The sequence below is a fragment of the Punctularia strigosozonata genome, assembly GCF_000264995.1.
Source record: "Punctularia strigosozonata HHB-11173 SS5 unplaced genomic scaffold PUNSTscaffold_3, whole genome shotgun sequence".
Classification (NCBI taxonomy): domain Eukaryota; kingdom Fungi; phylum Basidiomycota; class Agaricomycetes; order Corticiales; family Punctulariaceae; genus Punctularia; species Punctularia strigosozonata.
Window position 1 is genome coordinate 1,606,024 of NW_006767435.1, and position 19,973 is coordinate 1,625,996.

The window sequence follows — 19,973 nt, forward strand, 5'->3', positions numbered from 1 at the left end:
AGTCGAGGGAACACCTAAATCTACAGCCGTTTTCAAAAATCATGAGCGCGGCACCAGAACGTCGTGAACGACCCTAAAGTGGGGTCACCGCCAGATCAGCGACGCCGGCGAGCTCAGGAGGTCAGCCAGCTCAAGCATCTCGACGGGATCGTATCGCTGTTGTTGTCTGAGGAGTGCCCGAGCATAGGAGAGCCGAAGGTTAGCCCGATCTTGAGCTCGAGATACGATGTGAAATGTCTCTGGGGGTTTCTGGTTCCCTCAACTTGATGCTCCCGGCGGATTGTCTTTCACCGATTCTGTCAACTTCCACTCGCCTATGGGATCTCCTTGATAGCGGGTTACACCTTGATTTGGTGCAGTACCCTTGTACAATGGCTGCCCCTGTGTGCCTGCTGGCAGTAACCCTAATATAAGGGTCTTACCCAATGCTCCCCGACGAGTCGATGATGAGTCGTGGAAGAAAACATCAGCAGACTTCTGGGACACGTATTTGATCATACAGAGGCTGGACTGTGTCCAGGTTTGCTGGGCGTAGCGTCCATAATCACGGTTTACAATCGCTGACACTGTCCTTGCCTGCTACTGGGAAATTGCTCGTTAATCCCTTTGAATATCATGTTTACCACTCTCAAGAATCATCCTGAGCTCCTCACGCGTACTCTGAGCGTTTCGATGCTGTCCTGGGGCGCATCATCGTAGAGTTCGTCGTCGGACACGATGTGCTGGCGGCAAACCCAGCTTTGGGGTCGTTCACGACGCGCGTCTCGTTTCTGGTGCCGCGCTCATGATTTTTGAAAACGGCTGTAATCAGGAGAAACCGGAAAGTCCCGAGACAACTATTTTACGCTTCCTCCGTCCCCCATTCGAGTCAATCCCATCCACGCTCCTTTGGCGCCCCTACGGCGTATAACGACTTGCCCACGCGCAATTCCCGAGCTGTTTGTGTAATGAATCGATATCCGAAGAAAATGCCACGATGCTTCACTGCCGAATGCACACTGGAAGGTGGAATGTCACTTCGTGACCGAGAAAATTCATGTCGAACGGCTCACGACGCGGCACGCGCTCAAAATACATACCTTCTCAACGAACGTGCCCGCCGTAACTCCAGTTTCTAGTGACTGGTCATAGTCATGCTGCTCGGGTATGGGTGCCCAATGAACGGATAGTTGGCGGAACCACGATTATGAATGGGCCATGAACCAACACGCGTTTTACAGGTCGTTGATCGCTCATGTATCGTTAGAACGCGTTATTTCGCTCGGTGCGTCATCCGATCCGCGAATCAGCTCGTTTCTGTCCGGCATAAAGGTGTCGTCGAAGCGAACCTGTCATTCCAGAGCCGGTCTCGCGACAGCGAAGCTGTCTAATCGATCCGCCATGAACTAAGGAAGAGGGTTTATAAACCGCTGGGTTCGAGAGCGTCTCTGTGCTGCAATAGCCCTCAGCATACACAAACTACCCCACAAACTACCCCACTCCCCAAGGTGAGTCTACGCCCTTCCCGCCGACAGACTCTGTAAAGCACTAAATGCGAGTCTACCAGGTGCAGATCATGGTGCTCGCACGCGCGTCTCTCCTGGTTTCGTTTCTCCATGTGGCTTTGGTGCTGTCAAAACAGTGCAGGGAACAATCGGTTCCTGTAGCCGTCAGCGCGCGGAATGCTGTATTCGGGAAGCAGGAACGTCTGGTGGACGACCTCGACGTAACTTTCTTCATGCAAAACATGACGACTCCAGGCCGCAACTATACCGGAGATGTCCTTACAGGATACACGAGCATTGAGGACACATACAGCATCTCCGTGCGAGTCTGCGAGCCGACAGCTGTGGACACGAAACCCGTGGTCCAAGTGCTTACGCACGGCATAGGATTTGATCAAAGGCAAGTCTGCAGACGTGTTCAATTCCGTGACTAATGACCAGACAGATACTGGGATCCCTCGATTGACCCCCAGCTGTATTCGTACATAGACATCGCTACCGACACCTTCGGCTATAGGACTGTATCATATGACCGGCTTTCTACTGGCGACTCCAGCCGTCCAAACCCGTATAGCGTAGTGCAGCTGGAAGTCGAGCTTGCCATCCTCGACAAGCTGACTACTCTGGTCCGCACCGGACAACTCCTCGATATTGGCAAATCCTCGTCGGTTGTTCACGTCGGCCATTCGTTCGGCTCCATCTTGACTTTCGCTCTCGCCGCGAAGTATCCCAAGAACACCGATGGCATCATCCTGACCGGTTTTAGTCAATCGCCGAGCAAGGAAGCGTCGCTCATCACCACTGCTGCTTTCAACGCGGTATGTCAAAAGGAACTTGGTGACAGGTCAGGCATGTCACTCATTTTTGACCAAGAAAATGGCGCGCAGCGATAATTCAACTCTATGGGGCAAAGCTGGTCTCAACCTCGACCCAGGCTATCTAACGTGGAATGACGTCTACTGTGAGTATTCGCCGAGTTCGCGGTTCTGTTAGGGCTTATGAACGCACGCACGTAGCCAACATCATGGACTTCTACTATCCTCCCGGAAGCATGCGTGACGTTCATCGCTACGCCGAAGCAACTAAACAACCATTCACTGTTGGGGAGTTGCTCACCATGGCATCTTCCCCTTCTATGGCTCCCGACTTCACCGGACCGGCTATGGTTGTTACTGGCCAGCAGGACGCGATCTTCTGCGGCATTAACTGCTACTATACCGACGGATTGCCGAACGTGTCGAGCATTCCAGAGCTCACTGGACGAAACCTTCCGAAAGCGTCCGCATTCAACGTGCTCGTCCAGCCGAACACCGGCCACGCCTTGAACCTGCACTTGAACGCGACCGGAGCCTTCCGCGCAATCAACGAGTTCTTGGGGGTCCATGGATTGTGAGGCGCGCTGACTCGGATGATCGCGTATTAGATGGCAAGGATGGAACGGTATATCATGGTAGAAGACAATAATCTCGTGTGTGTATGGTCAAGCCGCGTTTCAACTAGAGAATCATACCTGGCAACCTTCGTTTTGGATGACGTCCGTGCAACTGTCCGTTGTATACACGGATGGAGGTGAGAGGATCGCATGCTAGTTGTTCGGAGTGTTCTCTTCCGTTCCTGCTGAATGGTTGCGCAACGGAAATATCAAGAGAAGTTTTTTCTTTTTACTCTCTTTTCACCATTTTCTTCTTCGATGCCTCTCCTTGCATTCAACGCTCATATTAAGAAATAGACTGCAGAAATGCTTGCACGGTAGGCTGTCCGACCCAGGATACAATGTATGCGCATGCGTTGGCAATACCTATTTCTGTGCGTCATCACACTCCTTGGACAGAATCTCAATTTCTTCCACCAGTTCCTCTATTTCCTGAGATCTTCGGGAAGATAAGGCTAAGAGCGCCTCGCGGGCTTGCATTGGTGCGGCAAAAACCTGTTGACGTATCGCGTTGCTTATCGTCGTCTATAACGATGTTCAGGATCAGTAGGTATGCACAGAGAATGGCAGCATGGCGCACATGTATGTCCCGTATTAGCGTCTCTTTCACCCTTTGCCAGTCCTCCCACCATCTGCTCTTCGCTTTCTCCCACTTGCCCACAGCCCAACGGAAGCTGGACAGCGTCACGACCACGCCCAGGACGCTGGCGCTCTCTGCTTCCAGCCCGCTGAAGCTGCCCAGGAGACCTGAGCTTAGCCAGCCTGCCCATCCGGCATACGTCACCGCAGCGCCCGTCACCAAGCCTGTCCCAGAGCCCACGACGACCTTCTGACCCTCGGAGTGTAATCGACCGTTGTTCCACATGACTTGGGCGTGTCTATGATTGAATGGTTCCAGAAGGGCGTTTGTCGTCACCGGATGCGAAGGTGACTTAATGGTCTGCGCTATGGAATTCTCGAGGACGGGCGAATGAAATGGAGATGTTTTCTTGAAGCGGGCTAATCTACGCTGCGTCTCACGGTCCTGGGCCTCTTGGATGGCACTGAGGCGGCCGGTCTGAAGCAGCAGCTACACACGTCATCAGACCGAAATATCCAGCCACACGGAAATGACAACACGCACATGCTTCTCGACCTCTCGGAACCAAGGGCGCTTGAAACACAAGCTGACGGTAGTCGCTACTCCATCTGATTGCACCGGGAGCTTCCACCACGTGATACTGCGTAGTAGTTCTTGGAGTTGCGTGTCTCCATCTTTGAAGGTTTTCATGAGGGGGTTCCAAGCTCTGCTGGCCTCATCAGCCTCGATGTCAGAGGAGCCGAGAGTGTCGTGCTGAGATTTGGCAATCACAAGCTCAACCTCGCCCTCGAGCTCCGAGCACTGGGCGTGAACGGAGCGAATCTCGTCCTCTGCCTCCGCCAGAACTGCGCGCGCAGTGAGGAGTGCGCCCCGAGCGGTGGACAGACCAGCGCGCGCGCGAAGTTGACGTAGCGAAGGAGTCTGAGCAGGTTCCAGCGCCGAGCCGAGGGATCGTGAGACGGCATCGGTGACTGTAGAAACGTGAGATGCGATGTAGTCGTCCTGATACCTCTGGACAGCCAGAGACGAAGATGGGTCGGACCTTAGGGCGTCCACCGCAGCGAGCGCCCGTGATGGGTCGACGAAAAGGATTCGCTCCTTCTTTACAGACGTCTTGGACGTAATCCGGTTGGTGATGTTGTCGCGCAGCTCGTCTTTGGCAACCGTGCCTAAAATAACCAAGATGGCGTGCTGGTGTTGCAGCATGGGTTGGAGATCGGGGTCGTTGAGGACATCAGAGATTGAGGTGACCAACGGGTTGGTGACGAGGATGGGAACATCAGCGAGAGCGAGTTTTGTGGCGCCAAGAGGGTCATCCTTAGCAAGGACCGACACCTCGACGGGGATAGAGAATCTTCGAAGCCAGGAAGAGGAGACCGAAATGATTCCGGGTTCTGGAGTCGTAGAGTATGAGGTCGACCTACAATTCTCCTCAGCGATTATGCTCACAAGTAGTTGTCGAAAGCCGAACGTACGCGAACGTCCTTGGGCCCGGAGTGCACAGCGCTTCGTCATGGGGTGCAAACGGGTCTGTGAGGAGTGCAGCTACGAGTGAGTCACTGCCTGAGTATTCACCCAGCCCGTGAACTGCATGCATGTTAGTCGAGCTTTGAACGCCGCAGTGTGCAGAATATTGACATACCAACCACCCGAGCCGAGTTGGCCGGCAAGTTATCGGAGGACAGCTCATCCAATGCCTCCCTCCACCTTCTACCGCGTTGTTGCGTCTCCGAGCCACCAGATTCTGAGGAAAGAACACGCGAGAGAAGGGCTTTTGTTTTATGCGCAACCGTATTACACCGATGAACGATTGTGGGCACTGGTTCCGGCGACTTCCCTGCACGGCTCGAGAGCTTCCTGCGTATTATGCGAGTCCCTGTCTCAGGTAGTACAGTACGGTAACCGGCAGACGACCGTTGCACGGACACCCGAGACCAGCACGGCGGCATGTATATCAGTAGAGGAGACGAAAGTAGAGGAGGTTCGGGCCGCGTGAGTCGTGACGCGTCCGACCTGAGGTCATCTTCGCTAAGAATTTCAGCTACGATAGTCTTTGCGCATACCCTCTTTTCTGTATTGGTACATACAGTGTGTTGGTTCTGCTATGGTATGGGAGGTTGGAGTACTTATTTGCCTCTATGCTTCTTGAAGGACGCCTGCACACCCAGCCCCTCTTTTATATCTTCCATGCACTTGGCGTCAATCTCGCGTCCACGTCTCGCAGCGTCAACTACCTCGGTAACAATGGCCCGGGGAACGCAGACGATCCCGTTCTCATCCGCGACCATCCAGTCGCCGGGTTGAATAGTGACGGGAGGGAACGAGGCTTGCGTCTCATCTCCAATGGTGACAGTAACATTAATCGCGGAAGGGCGGGTGTGTGGTGATTGTCCAACCGTAGACGTCCCGCGAGCGAAGACGGGGAATTGAGCTTCGCGGTGCTCAGCCAAATCTCGACAACGTCCCGAGATGATCACGCCAACGGCGCCGCGAGCTTGTGCTCCGGCAGTCATCAATCCTCCCCACACAGCGTTTTTGGCCTCTTTATGCATCGCAGACAATCGGGGAGAGGTGCATGCGGAGTTAAGGGCTTGTCAGATCCAGCAGCCGGAGTTAGAGCTGGCAAGACTACGGACGGGGGGGCGCGTCGATGACCACCACATGGCCCTCCGGGGCAGCATCCACGAAGTGAACGTCCGATTTAGGCGCATCTTTATCGGATGCGAGAACCATCTTGACGGTGTAGGCTGGAGCGCAGATCGTAGGAGTTCGCCCGGCGGACACCTGATGTATATCAGGGATGTGGCCACCGTGAGCGATGCCCAGCTTGGCCAACGCGTCGGATATCTCGCAAGTTGAGAACGCTGCCAACGGCGACGGCGTAGACGTGGACATAGCTCTAACAGTGGTTTGGAGGCGAGCAGTAGCTCGGGATATCATGGACAAGTGTAAGAGGCAGATTCGGAAAGTCCCACGAATAAGTAGAGTACATGTCACATCGCAGGCAAGAGATGACGACGGCTGGATACGCGCGCCGGCTCGCCGCGGCGCTGCAGTTTCTCCTTCACTTCCTCTAGGCACGCTGGGCCGAACACTGGCATGCTCGGTCTGCCAACCATGTCGAACTCGTCTCAAAACCACCAGAGATATATGCGAAAGATCGTCAAGGCCGTAATGCGATCGTACCACCTACGAATACCAAAATACGACATGCCTATACGCATACGTCCGGTCCGATTCTCGATGTTACTTCCGCAGCTGCCTGCAACTTACCATCGTTCTTGGCCCATGCTCCCTTGGGTAGTGGTTTATAGCAATCACCTTCGGCGTGATGCTTGCGCTTGCGTTCCTCGGATTCACAAACTTCAGCCACGCGCTGCCTCTAAATGACAAGCTGTTGCACTTTATATGCCTTGCAATAGCAACCGGGGTGTTCTACTTCATATGGGACGTGGAAGAGTGAGTAACCCGCTCGAAGATTTCTGTCTGTGGTTGAATCCGACTCGCGCAGGGACGCTCGAAGAATATGGATCTGGCGTCATGCGGGACTCATACTGACGGGGATCATCTGCTTCCTGTTTGGGGGGATTATGTCAGAGATCGTCCAGTCTCTTCTTCCTGTGCGTCCATACATCCTTCCAGCTTCCCGGGATAATGCTCATCGTCAGTTAGTACAAGCAATTTCAAATTGGCGATGTCATAGTGAGTGCCTTCTCCTCGCCGGTGGAAAGTGTACGAGCAAACTCGATTTCATTCCAGGCCAATATCCTTGGATCCGCTGTCGGGCTTTATACTTCGTACTATCTCGAGAAGTATTACCGGCATCGACGCGAGGTGCGCTATGTTTCTCTAGCACAGACCCGACTCACTCACCGGCTCCTACAGATATCTCGCTTGTACCAGCCGCTGAATGCCGATCAGTTGTCTGATGACGACGACGACGCGTTAGAGGGCACCCTCCCGACGCATTACCAGCCCTATAATCCTTCTCCCTATCCATCTCATGCAGGCGCGCCAGCCACACCTCAGAGCGCGTCAAAACCGAATGTGCCCCCTAAACGTCAGGACAGGCTAGGCGACGTGTGGGATGAGCGAGAGGATATCTTCGATATCGGCGGGGACAGCGACGAGGAGCATGAAGTCCGCACGCCCCAGATAGTGGTCTCTCCACCGAAGTAAACACGTACTACTGTACATCATTGCATCGATTGATCTTCGTCGCTCTGTCTTTGACCTGCAGCTGGAGCGCAAGCACCATGTTTAGGCTAAGTATTGAGTCCACAGAATTATCTCATTAGAATCCACGCGCCGTTTGTCTGTGATTGCAAGTGGTTTTGCTATATAATAGTTATTGCCTTACTTTCCGAGCCGTACGAATAAAAAAGGAGCGTCTCAAAGGGGATCTTTGGGTGAAAATGGAGGAGAGCAAGATATCTGAGTTCGAGCTTCGCCCAAAATGGTGACGAAGTCGGACGCTCGGCATCACGGCATGAGATGATGTGGCTGTTACCGAGGTCGGTGCCGCGGCCGAGTTTGAGATGCGCGACGAGCGCGAGCGGCCGCGACAGTTGAACGGACTCACATGAGCACCTCCGCTTCGCCCACAAAAAGCGCGAAACCTCCGAGTTCGTCACCAGATTCTGCGAGCCTGCTCCATCGCCTGGCGGGTCCATCCACTGAGAAAGCTGGGTAAGCAACCTCACGAAGGCTGCTGTCGTATTACCGTTTCATATTATGGATTCGCCAGGCTTGCCAAGGATCAGTCTGAGATCAACCGTATTATTGCGGAGGTGTCCAAGGTTAGATTTCTTTGGAGCTTCGTATCGCAAGCAGTTAAACCGTGTAACTCCAGGGGTCCAAATTCTACGAGGTATGCAAGAGGTTATTCTTACTGTGGAAAGCGGCTATCTCAAGGTGGATCAGAACGAGAAACGAAAGGACAAGGAACTCACGGAGAAGATCGAGAAGATCCTAAAGGAGCGAGATGAACTGCTTAAGCAAGCTGACATACGTATGTCATTCCATGCACTATGCTCGAATGCTCACAACTGGCATGTCCAGCGTCGATTGAACGAGGAGTCGATCGTCTAGTATGCATCTTGTATGCACCTTACCATGATCCGGTCTGAAGACCCCGTCAGATCAACGAACTCGAAGCAGAACGGGACCTATCTCAAGTCATAGTCCACGTCGACATGGACGCATTTTTTGCCAATGTTGAAATGCTGGATAATCCCGCTCTGGCTGGAAAACCTTTTGGGGTACGTTGATTTCACGCTCTCCGAGAACAGTACGTTGCCTGACTGCGTGGACGAGCAGGTCGGGCATGGAGTGTTGACGACTGCGTCCTACGAGGCTCGGAAATTTGGCGTAAGGTCTGGCATGGCAGGTCAGTCGCTCCACTTGCACCAGAATCAGTCGTAACACCATGCCTTTTCAAGGATTCGTCGCTAAGAAACTGTGCCCTGAGCTCATCTTGGTTCCAATTCACCACGAACGATATTCTGAGATCTCGCAACGAATCATGACTGTATTCAGGGACTATGATCCTAACATGTTGGCAGCCAGTTGTGACGAAGGCTATCTCAAGTGGGTCCACCGTGATCGGTTGGCGGTTTACGACTTGACGGCCCTGAACAATTGTCTCTAGTATAACATCGTATTGCGCAGAGCATGACCTTGATCCGGACGAATGCGTACAGCAAATGCGCAAGCGTGTACATGAAGAGATTAAGCTCACTGTCAGCGCCGGCATCGCTCCCAATAAGGTATGTCACACTCCGTCGCAAACGGTTCCGAGCTCACGTTCATGGCAGATGTTGGCTAAGGTAGAGCAAATGCCTTTCTACCAAGATTGATAGCTCTAACACAGCCTATCTGTGACGAAGATTTGTTCTGATAAGGCGAGCTCATTAATGCGCTGTCCTAATCTTAGCATGTGTCCTTACAATAAAAATAGAACAAGCCCAATGGTCAATACCACTTGCCGTTTGAGCGAACGGAAATCAGGGACTTCATGCGCGACTTGCCGATTCGCAAGATCCCTGGGATTGGCCGAGTTAGCGAACGCCTACTGGATTCGATAGGGGTCAAAACCTGTGGCGACATATATCCTCACCGCGCGACTCTTTCGCTGCTTGACAAACATTTCTCTTTGCATTGGCTTCTGCAGACGTATCTCGGGATAGCCTCGAACGTTGTACAACCTGGCTCCAGGGAAGAACGGAAAAGCATCGGAGCCGAAAGGTGGGGATCTTCGTCTGATCCCGATCGAGTACGAACCTGATCCCATTTGCCGGCGCACAGAACGTTCAATCCAATCTCGAACAGGGAGAAGTTGTTGCAGAAGCTCGATGAGGTAGCGCATGAGTTGGAGGAAGACATGACCCGAGGCGGATGGGTTGGCAAGACGATCACATTGAAGTACAAGCTCTCGTCATATCAGGTTTTCACCCGGGCCAAGTCTTTTGATCGGTGGATATCAAAGAAGGACGACCTCTTTTCCGCGAGTACTGATCCGTATCGTTGCACTGGATGTACTGATGCATGACAACAGATAGGGAAGGAGCTGTTGCTCAATGACTGGCCATTAGAACTGCGCTTGATTGGCCTCAGAGTGACTAAACTCAAGGATCTCAGAGCAGAGGAGCAGGGCGACGCAGGGATAAAACGAGTGGGCCTCGGTTATCGCCGTTGATGCATCGATCCGATCGCTGACATGCACTGTACTACTAGTTTCTGAAACCAGCAAGTAGCGGGCCCGCGTCGCCACGCAAACGGCGGAAGGTGTCCGACACACGGCGCGATCGCGAGGGCAGCGTTATATCAGAAAGCGAGAGCCCTCACACGAGCGAACCCGACGATGGACAACGGAATCATGGAGAAACCGATGAGCATCCAGCAGCGGAACCACCGGGGCTGACATGTCCGATATGCAGCAAGATCTTGCAAACGGACAACGACGGTCTCAATACGCATATCGACTGGTGCTTGAGCAGAGGTGCGATCCTGGAGGCGGCGACGACGGAAGGACCTCAGAGCATTCCAACCAAACGTGTCGAGCACACGAAGCCAACGAAATCTTCCAGCGGGCTGGCAGACCGTGGCGGGACCGATGAGATGAACGACGATGCAAAGGCGAGATGGGAACGGCTATTCTCGAATACGAGCAAACGAATACGTAAGTCCGGACGATAACTACGTTGCTTCTCTTTTCTCGGGGTATACGATGTCGCACATGGTCCATTATCTGTCGATCACATTTGTACAAGTATAAGCGTCTCTATGGATAGAAGGGAGTGTAGGGAGTAATGATACAAAAGCAGAGCAGTCCCGTCCGATTGCGTCGTCCAGCAAGTCGTCAAAAGGCGTGGAATCTTGGGACCATGGCGTACGGCACTCCCGGAAGTGAAACTGCGATGAGGTCGTTTTGGCGGTTCACAGTCGTGAATCTGGAGTGGGCAGGACAGATTGCAGCGGTAGGCAATGTTCTTGAGGTCGTCATCGATCCTCCGTAATCCCCGAGAATACTGACGCAGGTGGTCCGTTGACGACGTACGCCTTGTGCACATGCGTGAGGCCTTCTGCTCGTTCGCGGTATAATTCCCGTTCTCGTTCCCTCCGCAAGGCCTCCACCTCTTTCTCCAGCGCCTCCACTTTCTTCGCCAAGAACCTTTCTTTTTCTCGTTCCTGCTGCCTTCGCCTGTCTGTCTCCGGCGCTGCCGTGTGCGTGGATCGTGCCGCAGGCGCGGCGGCATGAGGGTATAGCGTCGCCATGTTCTGGCTGATGAATTCGGCGCGGCTGCGCGCCGAGGACGAGTTCTTGTCGTTGGAGGACGACGATGTGGCGCCCAGGGAGACCTGGGACTGGTAGTGTTCCCCTTTGGGATGACTTTTGGAAGGCCCCGGTACGGGCTCTCGCCCGGATGGGGAAAGTGTCGAGAGTGTCTGGGTCGCAAACGTGGGGGTCGGAACGATCGTCCGCCCGTCAATGTCAGATAAGTTCTTGCGGTGCTTGATGGGCACGGGATGGATGACGTCCGCGTCATAATGTCGGCCGCTGCAGCAGGAGAGCAAAGAGAGCATCTCAACGGGTCCTGAGCACAAGGTGACCCGTCGTCGTCGGGGAGACTGGCAGAGAGTCCCTGCAAAGCGTTGGGGATGCTGGAAACGCAGAGCAGCGCGGTATCACCTTTGTTTGTACTAGCCGGGAGCGTGTAAATCGGGGCTAGGCCAATCATGTTGTCCTGATGTTTTCCGCGTTCTGAGACGCATTCAGTTGCCGAGGGTCGTTGCGGAACACGGGCGCCTATGAGTGCCAACTGGATGGGCGGCCTCCCACGGAAGGCCTAAAATACTGATATCACGACTGGCTTGGGACAACGACGAAGAACAGATCTGCCCATGGCGACGACAGGATCACTATGGGCTATGTGTGAGATTAGAGTGTATCTGCAGCACAGGCGAGGTGGGGTGGAACTTTTACCAGGCACTGCATCTTTTGGCGGGGCTCCCCGCGGACATCTTTGGCTACTGCGGAGAACTATTACCACCTGCAGATACACTCTATTACCGAAGTAGAACACGAAGAGTACAGTACCAGTAGAGAGGGATGGTGGGCGAAGGTCTGCTGCGCTGGGTGGGTATACCCCACCTGCGAAAGGAGGACCTTGAGCTCCAAGGCACGCAGTGGTCCAATGATTTTGGACCCACTCGTGCCAAGGTGCTATCGAAAGGGTTGGGTGGGTGGGCGACCAAAAACCGAAGTGGCGGCGGCGACAAAAGGTGGGATGCACCGACGCCCGCCCCGAACTCAAACCAACTACGGCGGGCGGGTGCTCCCACCCTTGTCACCCCATGACCTCCTATCGCCTATTTATTACTGCACTGGACGCTAGACTCGCAGGTGATTCCGCCAAGCAAAGGAGGAGTAGCGACAGCATCGCAGTGCTGGATATAACCGGCGCAGCAGAGTCACGTCAGCCGTCGTATTTGGACAATCTGTCAGGCTGCGTTTGGGAACACTTGATTCTGCAAGAATCAGATGATTTGACTTGATTTACTTGCCATACTAGGCAGGACTGTGAGATCAGATAGACATAACTGGACAGGGGCTTGCCACTTTGGTGCGACAAAAGTCAAATCAGGTCAGAATCAGGTCAGAATCAGGTGTTGCCAAACGCAGCCTCACAGTTTGACCTGGCATCCGATTATCCGTGAGCCTCGGAATCGGGAGTGTCGGGACAAGCCTTACATCTACTGTACGTTCCTTTAACATATCTTGCCTGGGGAGCCGATGGTCCGCACTGTTTATCACTACGCGTTGCGCCCCTCAGATCTTTTGAGTACATTCACCGTTCGACGTTCAGAGTATCGTGGCTCCATATCGGCCCGTCGCTCCGCCACGCCTACCTTCTGATCGCCTCTAGCCCCATCTTGGACTGAACTCGTGACGCTAAGAACGTCAAGCAGGGTCGAACCTCCCACTGTTCAAAAGCCAATGCAGGGCATAAAATGACAGTCTTGGTGCCTCTTATCTCTCGTTGCTGCTGCTGTTGCAAGAACCTCTGAGATGGCGACTCCCGCACACCCTTCGCTTCATGATCTCGACGAGAAACCGACGGAGGAGTACACTGAGAAGGTCATTGATAGCGTCAATGATAGCAAGGGTCTCTCTGCAGCAGCCGCTGACGGCGATCCTGGATTATCCATCGATTTCGATTTGTTGCCCGAGGAAGAGCGAGAGGAACTCAATCGGCGCTTGCTCAGGAAATTAGACCTGTGTGTCCTCTTCCCCAGTTGTCTCTATTGATGGATTACTCATGTGCTTTTAGCCGCCTTCTCCCAATCTTGATTGTCATGTACTTCTTCAACTTTGTCGATAGATCAAATCTCGCGAACGCTCGACTGGGAGGGCTTGAGAAAGACCTCCACATGTCAGGATCAGATTTCAACCTTGCCACCAGTATCCTATTCATTGGATATCTCATGTCAGTCACTCACCGAATTTGCTGGCGATGGAATCCTAAAGTCTGCATTGACAGAATGCAACTCCCGGCGAACTTATGTCTGTGAAGTTCCCGTACGAATAGACACAACCGCTGACATACCTGTGCCAGTGCTGACCATCGCTCGGCCTTCGCTGTTTCTCTCCACCGTCATGGTGGTTTGGGGCGCCTTGACCACCTGCACCGCAGCCGCGAGCTCCTTCAAGGGCCTCCTCTTGGTCAGGTTCTGGCTCGGGTAGGTCCACGCACTTTGACCACATGCTGACAGTCCCTGACCATACGGATTCAGTTTCGCAGAAGCCCCGTTTTTCCCTGGCGCTATGTTCGTCATGTCTTCGTGGTACACACGCGCTGAGCTTGGCAAGAGATACGCTCTTCTGTAAGTCTAGATATGTAATAGACATGGTGATATTACTCACGAGAGTATCTTAGATATGCCGGATCCGTATTGGCAAACATGTTCAATGGTATGGAACGCTTGCGATTGTCAATCATGCGCTCCGTGATTCACTTAGAGATTTGCAGGATTGATTTCCGCAGCCATCCTTGCGAACCTTGATGGGCACATGGGAAAGAGAGGCTGGCAGTGGGTCTTTCTTGGCTTTCCGTGCATTTGCAGTCCAATCTCAAGGCGTTGACGTGCCCAGATGGATCTTCATCATTGCCGGCCCTCTCACGATATTCTTTGCGATGATGTCTGCACTTGTTCTCCCGGACTATCCACGTACCACGCGCTGGCTCACGGACCGCGAGAAGGAGTTCGCGGTCTATCGCCTGCAACGAGATCAGGGCGACAACACCGATCAGCGAGTCCCGCTATTGGAGGCGATCAAGATGGCGTAAGCGTTAGCCCTTAGAAGGATAAAGCGTCGCTGACACCTATATTACCCTTGCAATAGTCTGTGCGACTACAAGCTATACTTGTTCATTGTGATACAGCATTGCAATCTGTTGTCTCAAACATTCACATAGTCAGTCCTGTGGGCAGATCACCCTCACCGCATTGACTCATGAAGGATCGCAGCTTCTATCCGACGATTGTGTCTTCTCTGGGATATAACAAGACGCAAACCCTCCTGCTCACGGCTCCGCCTTGGTTTGCCGCATTCTTGGCATCTCTCCTGGTCACCGCACACGCTGCACATACCAACGAGCGCTGTTTCCACGTCGTCGTGCCGATGTTGGCCAGCGCTGTCGGTAACATCATCATGGTCTCAACACTCAATACGGCTGCCCGGTTTGTAGCGATGTTTCTGTTGCCTATGGGCGCACTTCCGGCCTTTCAGTGAGTCTCTGTCGCTTCCGAAAGCATATACCAGACCCCCTCATGAATGCATAACAGGATGATTCTGACTTGGGTATCGAATTCCTTCCCGAAACCACTGACTAAACGTGCAGCAGCCATATCAATGTGAGCCGTAGCAGTTGTATTCCGCACATGAACCTTACTGAAAGCTGCACAGGGTCAACATGCTTGGCAACCTCGCGTCGGTGTATGGCTCGTTCCTCTGGCCCTCGGATGATGCGCCGAGGTATTTGACAGGTGGTGCAACGATTGCGGCCGTGTGCGTCTTGTGCGCCTGCGGAGCGCTGTCGATGAGGTTGTTGCTCGCTGCCGAGAACAAGAAACTAGACGAGCAGGAGCCGAGCGAATCGGCGGAGAGGGGTGCATATGGGACGAGCAGCGGTGTCGACAATCGGGGACAATCATTCAGATACATCCTGTAGAGAAGTAACCACCCAAACGAAACGAATGTCCAACGTTACACTACGCAGGGCCGCCTTTCACGCGCTCGTAATGAGGAAGGCCGCGGTATCGTGGCTAGCGATGCTGACGGAATACGTTTCGGACGCCGTTCCCAAATCTTTTCCTGCCCACATGTCGTGCACCTGGAATGAAGTGCCGCTGATACCCGCGCTGGCGAAATCGAAGGACATCGTGGAGGTATCGTTTCCGAAGTTGATGATGAAGACGTGGGTGCCCTTGGACGACTTGCCAACGTAGAACGAGGGAGGGCTTGTCGCGGTCGCACCATCTGGAGTAAACGGCTTCGCTGGCTCACCCACCTAACGAAGACGTTAGTAATCAGAGCGGGTGAAGACCATGACGTGCGCACTGTATCATCTTGACTGAAGGCAAGTAGCTCCGTATTCTTAATGATCGCCAGCTGGTCGGTGCTTAACGTGGAGAGCTGCAAACGCAGCAGGTTTGCATCCCAATGAATTGCCAACCTTATCCAAGACTTACGTCTGTACCTAGAAGAATCGGTGATTTCATGAATGCCCTGGTCAAACATGAGTGTCGTTCTGTATTGCCCAACGACCAACTCTTACCAAGCCGCGAAATGAGTACGTTGTTCCTCAATGGTGAGATCACCATTGCCGATTTCCATCATGTCCATGTCGTTATGCGAAAAGAACGTGACGTAGTCCAGGTATTGCGCGTTGAGGTTGATAATAGAGGTGATGTAGCTCCAGCTGGCACTGAATAGCGATACCTTCAGTGAACACGATATGGCACATTGGTTTAAGCATTAACATACCTCGAATCTCCAGACATTCTCCAACTATGTCTATATGCATCTCAGTATGGAAGATGGAAGTCCTGGCAGTCTAGCGCACCCAACACGGGAACCCCAAAGCCACGGCGAGTCAACTCCCCATATGCATAAACTGAACTGTATAGGGTTCGCTTGCACCGCGAGTTCCGCACTACAATGACGATGAGACAGGCTCGTGAGACATGTACATGTCAAGACTCACCCCATTTGACGATAGCGAATTGCGGTGTTGGAATTGCTAGGCCACGCATGAGGTGACACCGGTCATGGCTCACATAACTCTGAACTTACTACTCATCGTTGCCGGGGACAGGCTGGATGAGGAATAAGCAAGGTCGCGCGGAGTAGTCAGAAGATCAGTATACTTGCATACGTATCGCTCCAGTTTCCAGGGACATTGCAATTGTCTACCAGCCGGGGTCGTGTTGAGACGGCGGTTTCGGACGAATTCCCTCTCCCGCAGACTTACCGTATTTCAGATCTAGGATACGGTCAATCGTGCTGATTTAGTAGATGCGATCGTGTCTTACAGTCGACGCCCCATGAGCTGAAGGTCGATGCGTCCAGATTCTCATTGCCCAAAGACCCAGGGAAGCCAGCACACGTAGCCGTGCCAGCATCACTGCATCGAGATGAACACCAGGTGTGGTCTGCACGAGCCCACATACCTGTAAATCCCGAACTTCAGGCCGAGATCATGGACCTGGGAGGACACCGAGGTCAGGCCGTTAGGGAACTTGGCTGGGTCAGGGACTATCTTCCCGGTGGCGCTGTCGCGGGCCATCAGCGCCCAGCAGTCCTGGGTGCGTCAAGTGGGTATCTAAAGCTTGAAGCCCCGGTTAATAGTGACGTACGTCTATATTGACGTATTCATATCCAGCGTCCTTCAGTCCAAGAGAGATGAATTGATTTGCTGCTGCTGTAACTTTGGTCTCATTGATATCTAAAAGCCACACATCTCGCTATTCAAATGCTCCCAACATGCGGATTGATAAACGTACTGCATCCGTAAGCATTCCATGAGTTCCATCTATGGGAAAAGTGAGTAGACACCGAATGATCCCGATGAGTCATACCCTAGTGCAGGCAACCGTCCTGTAAGCTTGGAAGGCGGGGTGGTAGGGGCAGTTGCCGCAATCCCGGTGAGGGTGGCGCTGGAGCTCGTGGAGCTCGTGGAACTTGAGGACGCAAGCGTCGTAGTGGTAATCGGGGTCGTAGTCGTGGCAGGCTTGGAAGTGGCAGAGGTCCCGGTACTCGTTGCCGCAGAGCTCGGACTAGCGCTGCTGGCAGGTAGACATTGCCAGTAGTACCTAAAAGAGAGGATCAGTCTTGAAGCCAGCACAAACACGATATTCTACCTATACGTACGAGTTTTGTTCGGTACAAGCCCATCTGCCAACATAACCCCCATCGGCATGATAGGTACAGAAAGGGTTCGTAGCGCGTACCCTGAGATACACGTCGTGTCACCCGTCCAGCCTTCGCCTCCGCATTGACCTGAGAATGAGCAGTCAACGACACAGGCGTAAGAATGAGCGCAGTAGACTTGCCATATCCAGAAGCTTGTGCAAACGTTGACCCTGCGAGAGACAGTGCAACCAATAACTTCCCGCACGAGGGGAGGGAGATCATGATGTCCAGGCGCGAAACTAGCCCTGCTCACGCATCTAATTTGTACCCGATGGATTCAGTTCCTTAATGAAAGATGCGTGGACGGCATCTGTCGCATGTGAAGCGAGGCGACGGTCCAAAATCGGCTTAAACGCGGTCATGGGAGCGATGGTACAGGGCAAAGCAGATGGTGACGCTCAAGAACTTCGGTCAATTCACGGTACTGGCCATCTAAGATGGCTACAACAACGACCGAGACGGTCCGCGAGGCGCCGCCGCTGTCCACGAGAGCTGAATGCCGGCATTAGATGCTCAGATTTTTGGGTTCTCAGTTCGGAGTCCTGAGGTTGTTGTTGAGTGGAGAGCAATAGTACGTCATGGCAGTGGAAGGAAGGGCAGAGCTCAATGGGAACCCGGCGACGGCGGATGCCGAGTCCGCCGCCGCGGTCACGCAGCGCATCCTACATACTCTTAGCTCACGACCACGACTGAGCGGTCCACCTCAATCATAGGTGAAAACAACCCCTCAAGTGACATATACGGATCTTTGGATGAGGATGAGTACATCACTGAAAAGCCGAGATGACGTGACTATTCAGTCCAGTTCAGGTCATCGACCAAATTGACATCAAGACAGATATTCGACAGAATGTCAACAACAGAAGGCTTGGAGTGCAACTGCTGCGTCTTGACGCCTGAATTCTTCTAGTCTCCCGTAACTACGACCAAAGGGCTGCATTGAGTGCTCTCGCTGGTTGAACAACTGACGACAAGCTACCGTCGGCAAACGACCATCGTTGAGCAATATGCCCCTCCGACAATACGCTCCTTCGGACATGATGTCGGTAAATTCGTACCCATTGTCTCGCCAGAGCTCTACGAGCGACTACTCGACGATGACGAATACTCCGGCCGCCCAGATGGACACAGACTTTGATTTACCCACTCCTGTGGACGAGTACGGGACGTATGCTTTCTCTAGTGCCATTCCAGAGCCCTCTGGGGCTATTCCCCGCACCTCTTCGAGACTTACGACGGTGACGGAGGTCGAAGAAGGCGTGTCCCAATACCGTGGCTCTCCGGTCTCTGTGGCATCTGCTCGCATGCGTTCCTTCTCGCCGCCGCCTAGGACACCAGAACGACCCTCTTCAGCAGCTGAGCTTATTCGCCGTTATGAATCATTAGCCACACCACCCCCTCGCCAAGACAGTTTCCACTCTATACATACCGGACGACCCTTGGGAGATCGCTCGCTCACTGCAATTCGGTCGGAAGGCTGGCACGGTAATCCACAGCCGGACCCCGTATCGTCACATCTACCGCTTCCTCCCTCTCCAAAAAAACCAAAGAAGCAGTCTCCCATCCGTCGTTCGTTTCGAAATCTGATGTCGGTCATCAACAAAATGGGAAAACGGGGCTCCCACATAGCCGAACCGCCTCCTATCCCGGCGCCTCAGTTCGTTCCTCCTCCGCCTCCGAAGGAAGTCGAAGTGCGTCCACCACCACGCAATGAACCTAGTACTTCCTCCGTTCCCTCCCGGCGCATGATCAGGACCGGAAATTTGTGGTACTTTGCATCTCCGACGCAGGTCGATGGCCCCGCAGGGGCGCACTGTTCGGTGGAGCTCCTCCCGGGTCACCTTCTTGTCACTGCCTCAGGTCCTACGGAACTGCTCATACCCCTCGCCAATTGTGACGATGTGCGATCTTTGGACCCCAGACGGGACGACTTGTCGGCTCTTCAGAATCGCTCCGGCGTCCCTCATCTGCTATTTTTCGAACTATGTCTCGTTATCGACGAACGGCCGAGTCGAGAGGTGTTCGGAGCTTCCTCCGTTCAGGATAGGGCGAACTGGATCAGTGCGATTTGGCGAGTACATCGTAATCGCGTGACTAACCGGAGACGGAAACTGAGACAATTATCTTTGTAGGGATGCCGTATTGCAACCACGAACTCCAGGTTGTTCATACGACGCAGGCGATCACAACGTGCATATGCTCGGTCTGGATTCCGCGTCGTCGGCGTTTGTGAAACGGCATCAACCTTCTCATGATGCCTTTGAAGCAGAGGAGAGCTCGGAGGATCGTGATCTGCCACCAATACCTCAGACTCCCTTGGAGTCACATCCTTCGGCGTCAGAGGCCCGAAGCAACTACGACATGCCATCGGTTCTCCCCGAAGATCGCCCTAGTCTGTATGTGGATTCTCCATCACGCAGTGCACGTCCTTCTGTCAGAAATTTGGGCGAACTGTCGATGGTCAAGAAGCGTCTCGCGGATCTTCAAAGGGCGAAGTCT

At 53.5% G+C, this 19,973-nt stretch overlaps 7 protein-coding genes across 7 annotated transcripts; 4 read left to right on the top strand and 3 right to left on the bottom strand.

Annotated features, from left to right (window-relative positions):
• Positions 1–1,555: 1,555 nt before the first annotated feature.
• PUNSTDRAFT_141952 (uncharacterized protein) lies at positions 1,556–2,991 on the top strand (the record flags this gene model as incomplete). Its single annotated transcript, XM_007381132.1, has 5 exons — positions 1,556–1,804; positions 1,872–1,888; positions 1,930–2,302; positions 2,358–2,445; positions 2,501–2,991. 5 exons carry the CDS (start codon positions 1,556–1,558, stop codon positions 2,875–2,877), a joined length of 1,104 nt encoding a protein of 367 aa, XP_007381194.1. The 3' UTR covers positions 2,878–2,991.
• A 195-nt stretch (positions 2,992–3,186) lies between these two features.
• PUNSTDRAFT_124915 (uncharacterized protein) lies at positions 3,187–5,581 on the bottom strand (the record flags this gene model as incomplete). The annotated part of the gene is made up of 7 exons (XM_007381133.1): positions 3,187–3,441; positions 3,497–3,985; positions 4,040–4,341; positions 4,384–4,850; positions 4,972–5,083; positions 5,139–5,240; positions 5,560–5,581. 7 exons carry the CDS (start codon positions 5,579–5,581, stop codon positions 3,283–3,285), a joined length of 1,653 nt encoding a protein of 550 aa, XP_007381195.1. The 3' UTR covers positions 3,187–3,282.
• Positions 5,582–5,611: 30 nt separating this feature from the next.
• Positions 5,612–6,391, bottom strand: PUNSTDRAFT_98846 (RraA-like protein; the record flags this gene model as incomplete). The annotated part of the gene is made up of 2 exons (XM_007381134.1): positions 5,612–6,038; positions 6,133–6,391. The coding sequence occupies 2 exons, from the start codon at positions 6,389–6,391 to the stop codon at positions 5,623–5,625; spliced, it is 675 nt and encodes a 224-aa protein (XP_007381196.1). The 3' UTR covers positions 5,612–5,622.
• Positions 6,392–6,646: 255 nt separating this feature from the next.
• PUNSTDRAFT_62207 (uncharacterized protein) lies at positions 6,647–7,675 on the top strand (the record flags this gene model as incomplete). The annotated part of the gene is made up of 6 exons (XM_007381135.1): positions 6,647–6,727; positions 6,801–6,955; positions 7,008–7,116; positions 7,169–7,198; positions 7,256–7,330; positions 7,382–7,675. 6 exons carry the CDS (start codon positions 6,647–6,649, stop codon positions 7,673–7,675), a joined length of 744 nt encoding a protein of 247 aa, XP_007381197.1.
• Positions 7,676–8,078: 403 nt separating this feature from the next.
• On the top strand, positions 8,079–10,693 carry PUNSTDRAFT_131827 (IMS-domain-containing protein; the record flags this gene model as incomplete). Its single annotated transcript, XM_007381136.1, has 14 exons — positions 8,079–8,185; positions 8,244–8,295; positions 8,349–8,366; positions 8,420–8,507; positions 8,558–8,586; positions 8,638–8,757; positions 8,816–8,885; positions 8,938–9,085; positions 9,147–9,264; positions 9,313–9,324; positions 9,456–9,742; positions 9,803–10,005; positions 10,057–10,169; positions 10,232–10,693. The coding sequence occupies 14 exons, from the start codon at positions 8,079–8,081 to the stop codon at positions 10,691–10,693; spliced, it is 1,827 nt and encodes a 608-aa protein (XP_007381198.1).
• A 2,613-nt stretch (positions 10,694–13,306) lies between these two features.
• Positions 13,307–15,231, top strand: PUNSTDRAFT_62416 (MFS general substrate transporter; the record flags this gene model as incomplete). Its single annotated transcript, XM_007381137.1, has 11 exons — positions 13,307–13,485; positions 13,540–13,562; positions 13,615–13,738; positions 13,793–13,882; positions 13,936–13,962; positions 14,021–14,089; positions 14,151–14,342; positions 14,403–14,474; positions 14,528–14,788; positions 14,846–14,914; positions 14,967–15,231. 11 exons carry the CDS (start codon positions 13,307–13,309, stop codon positions 15,229–15,231), a joined length of 1,371 nt encoding a protein of 456 aa, XP_007381199.1.
• Positions 15,232–15,288: 57 nt separating this feature from the next.
• On the bottom strand, positions 15,289–17,481 carry PUNSTDRAFT_131830 (glycoside hydrolase; the record flags this gene model as incomplete). The annotated part of the gene is made up of 16 exons (XM_007381138.1): positions 15,289–15,570; positions 15,621–15,695; positions 15,752–15,788; positions 15,838–15,987; positions 16,047–16,076; positions 16,126–16,215; positions 16,267–16,302; positions 16,356–16,378; positions 16,461–16,471; positions 16,534–16,545; positions 16,595–16,686; positions 16,733–16,863; positions 16,919–17,007; positions 17,066–17,094; positions 17,141–17,374; positions 17,429–17,481. The coding sequence occupies 16 exons, from the start codon at positions 17,479–17,481 to the stop codon at positions 15,289–15,291; spliced, it is 1,374 nt and encodes a 457-aa protein (XP_007381200.1).
• Positions 17,482–19,973: the final 2,492 nt, after the last annotated feature.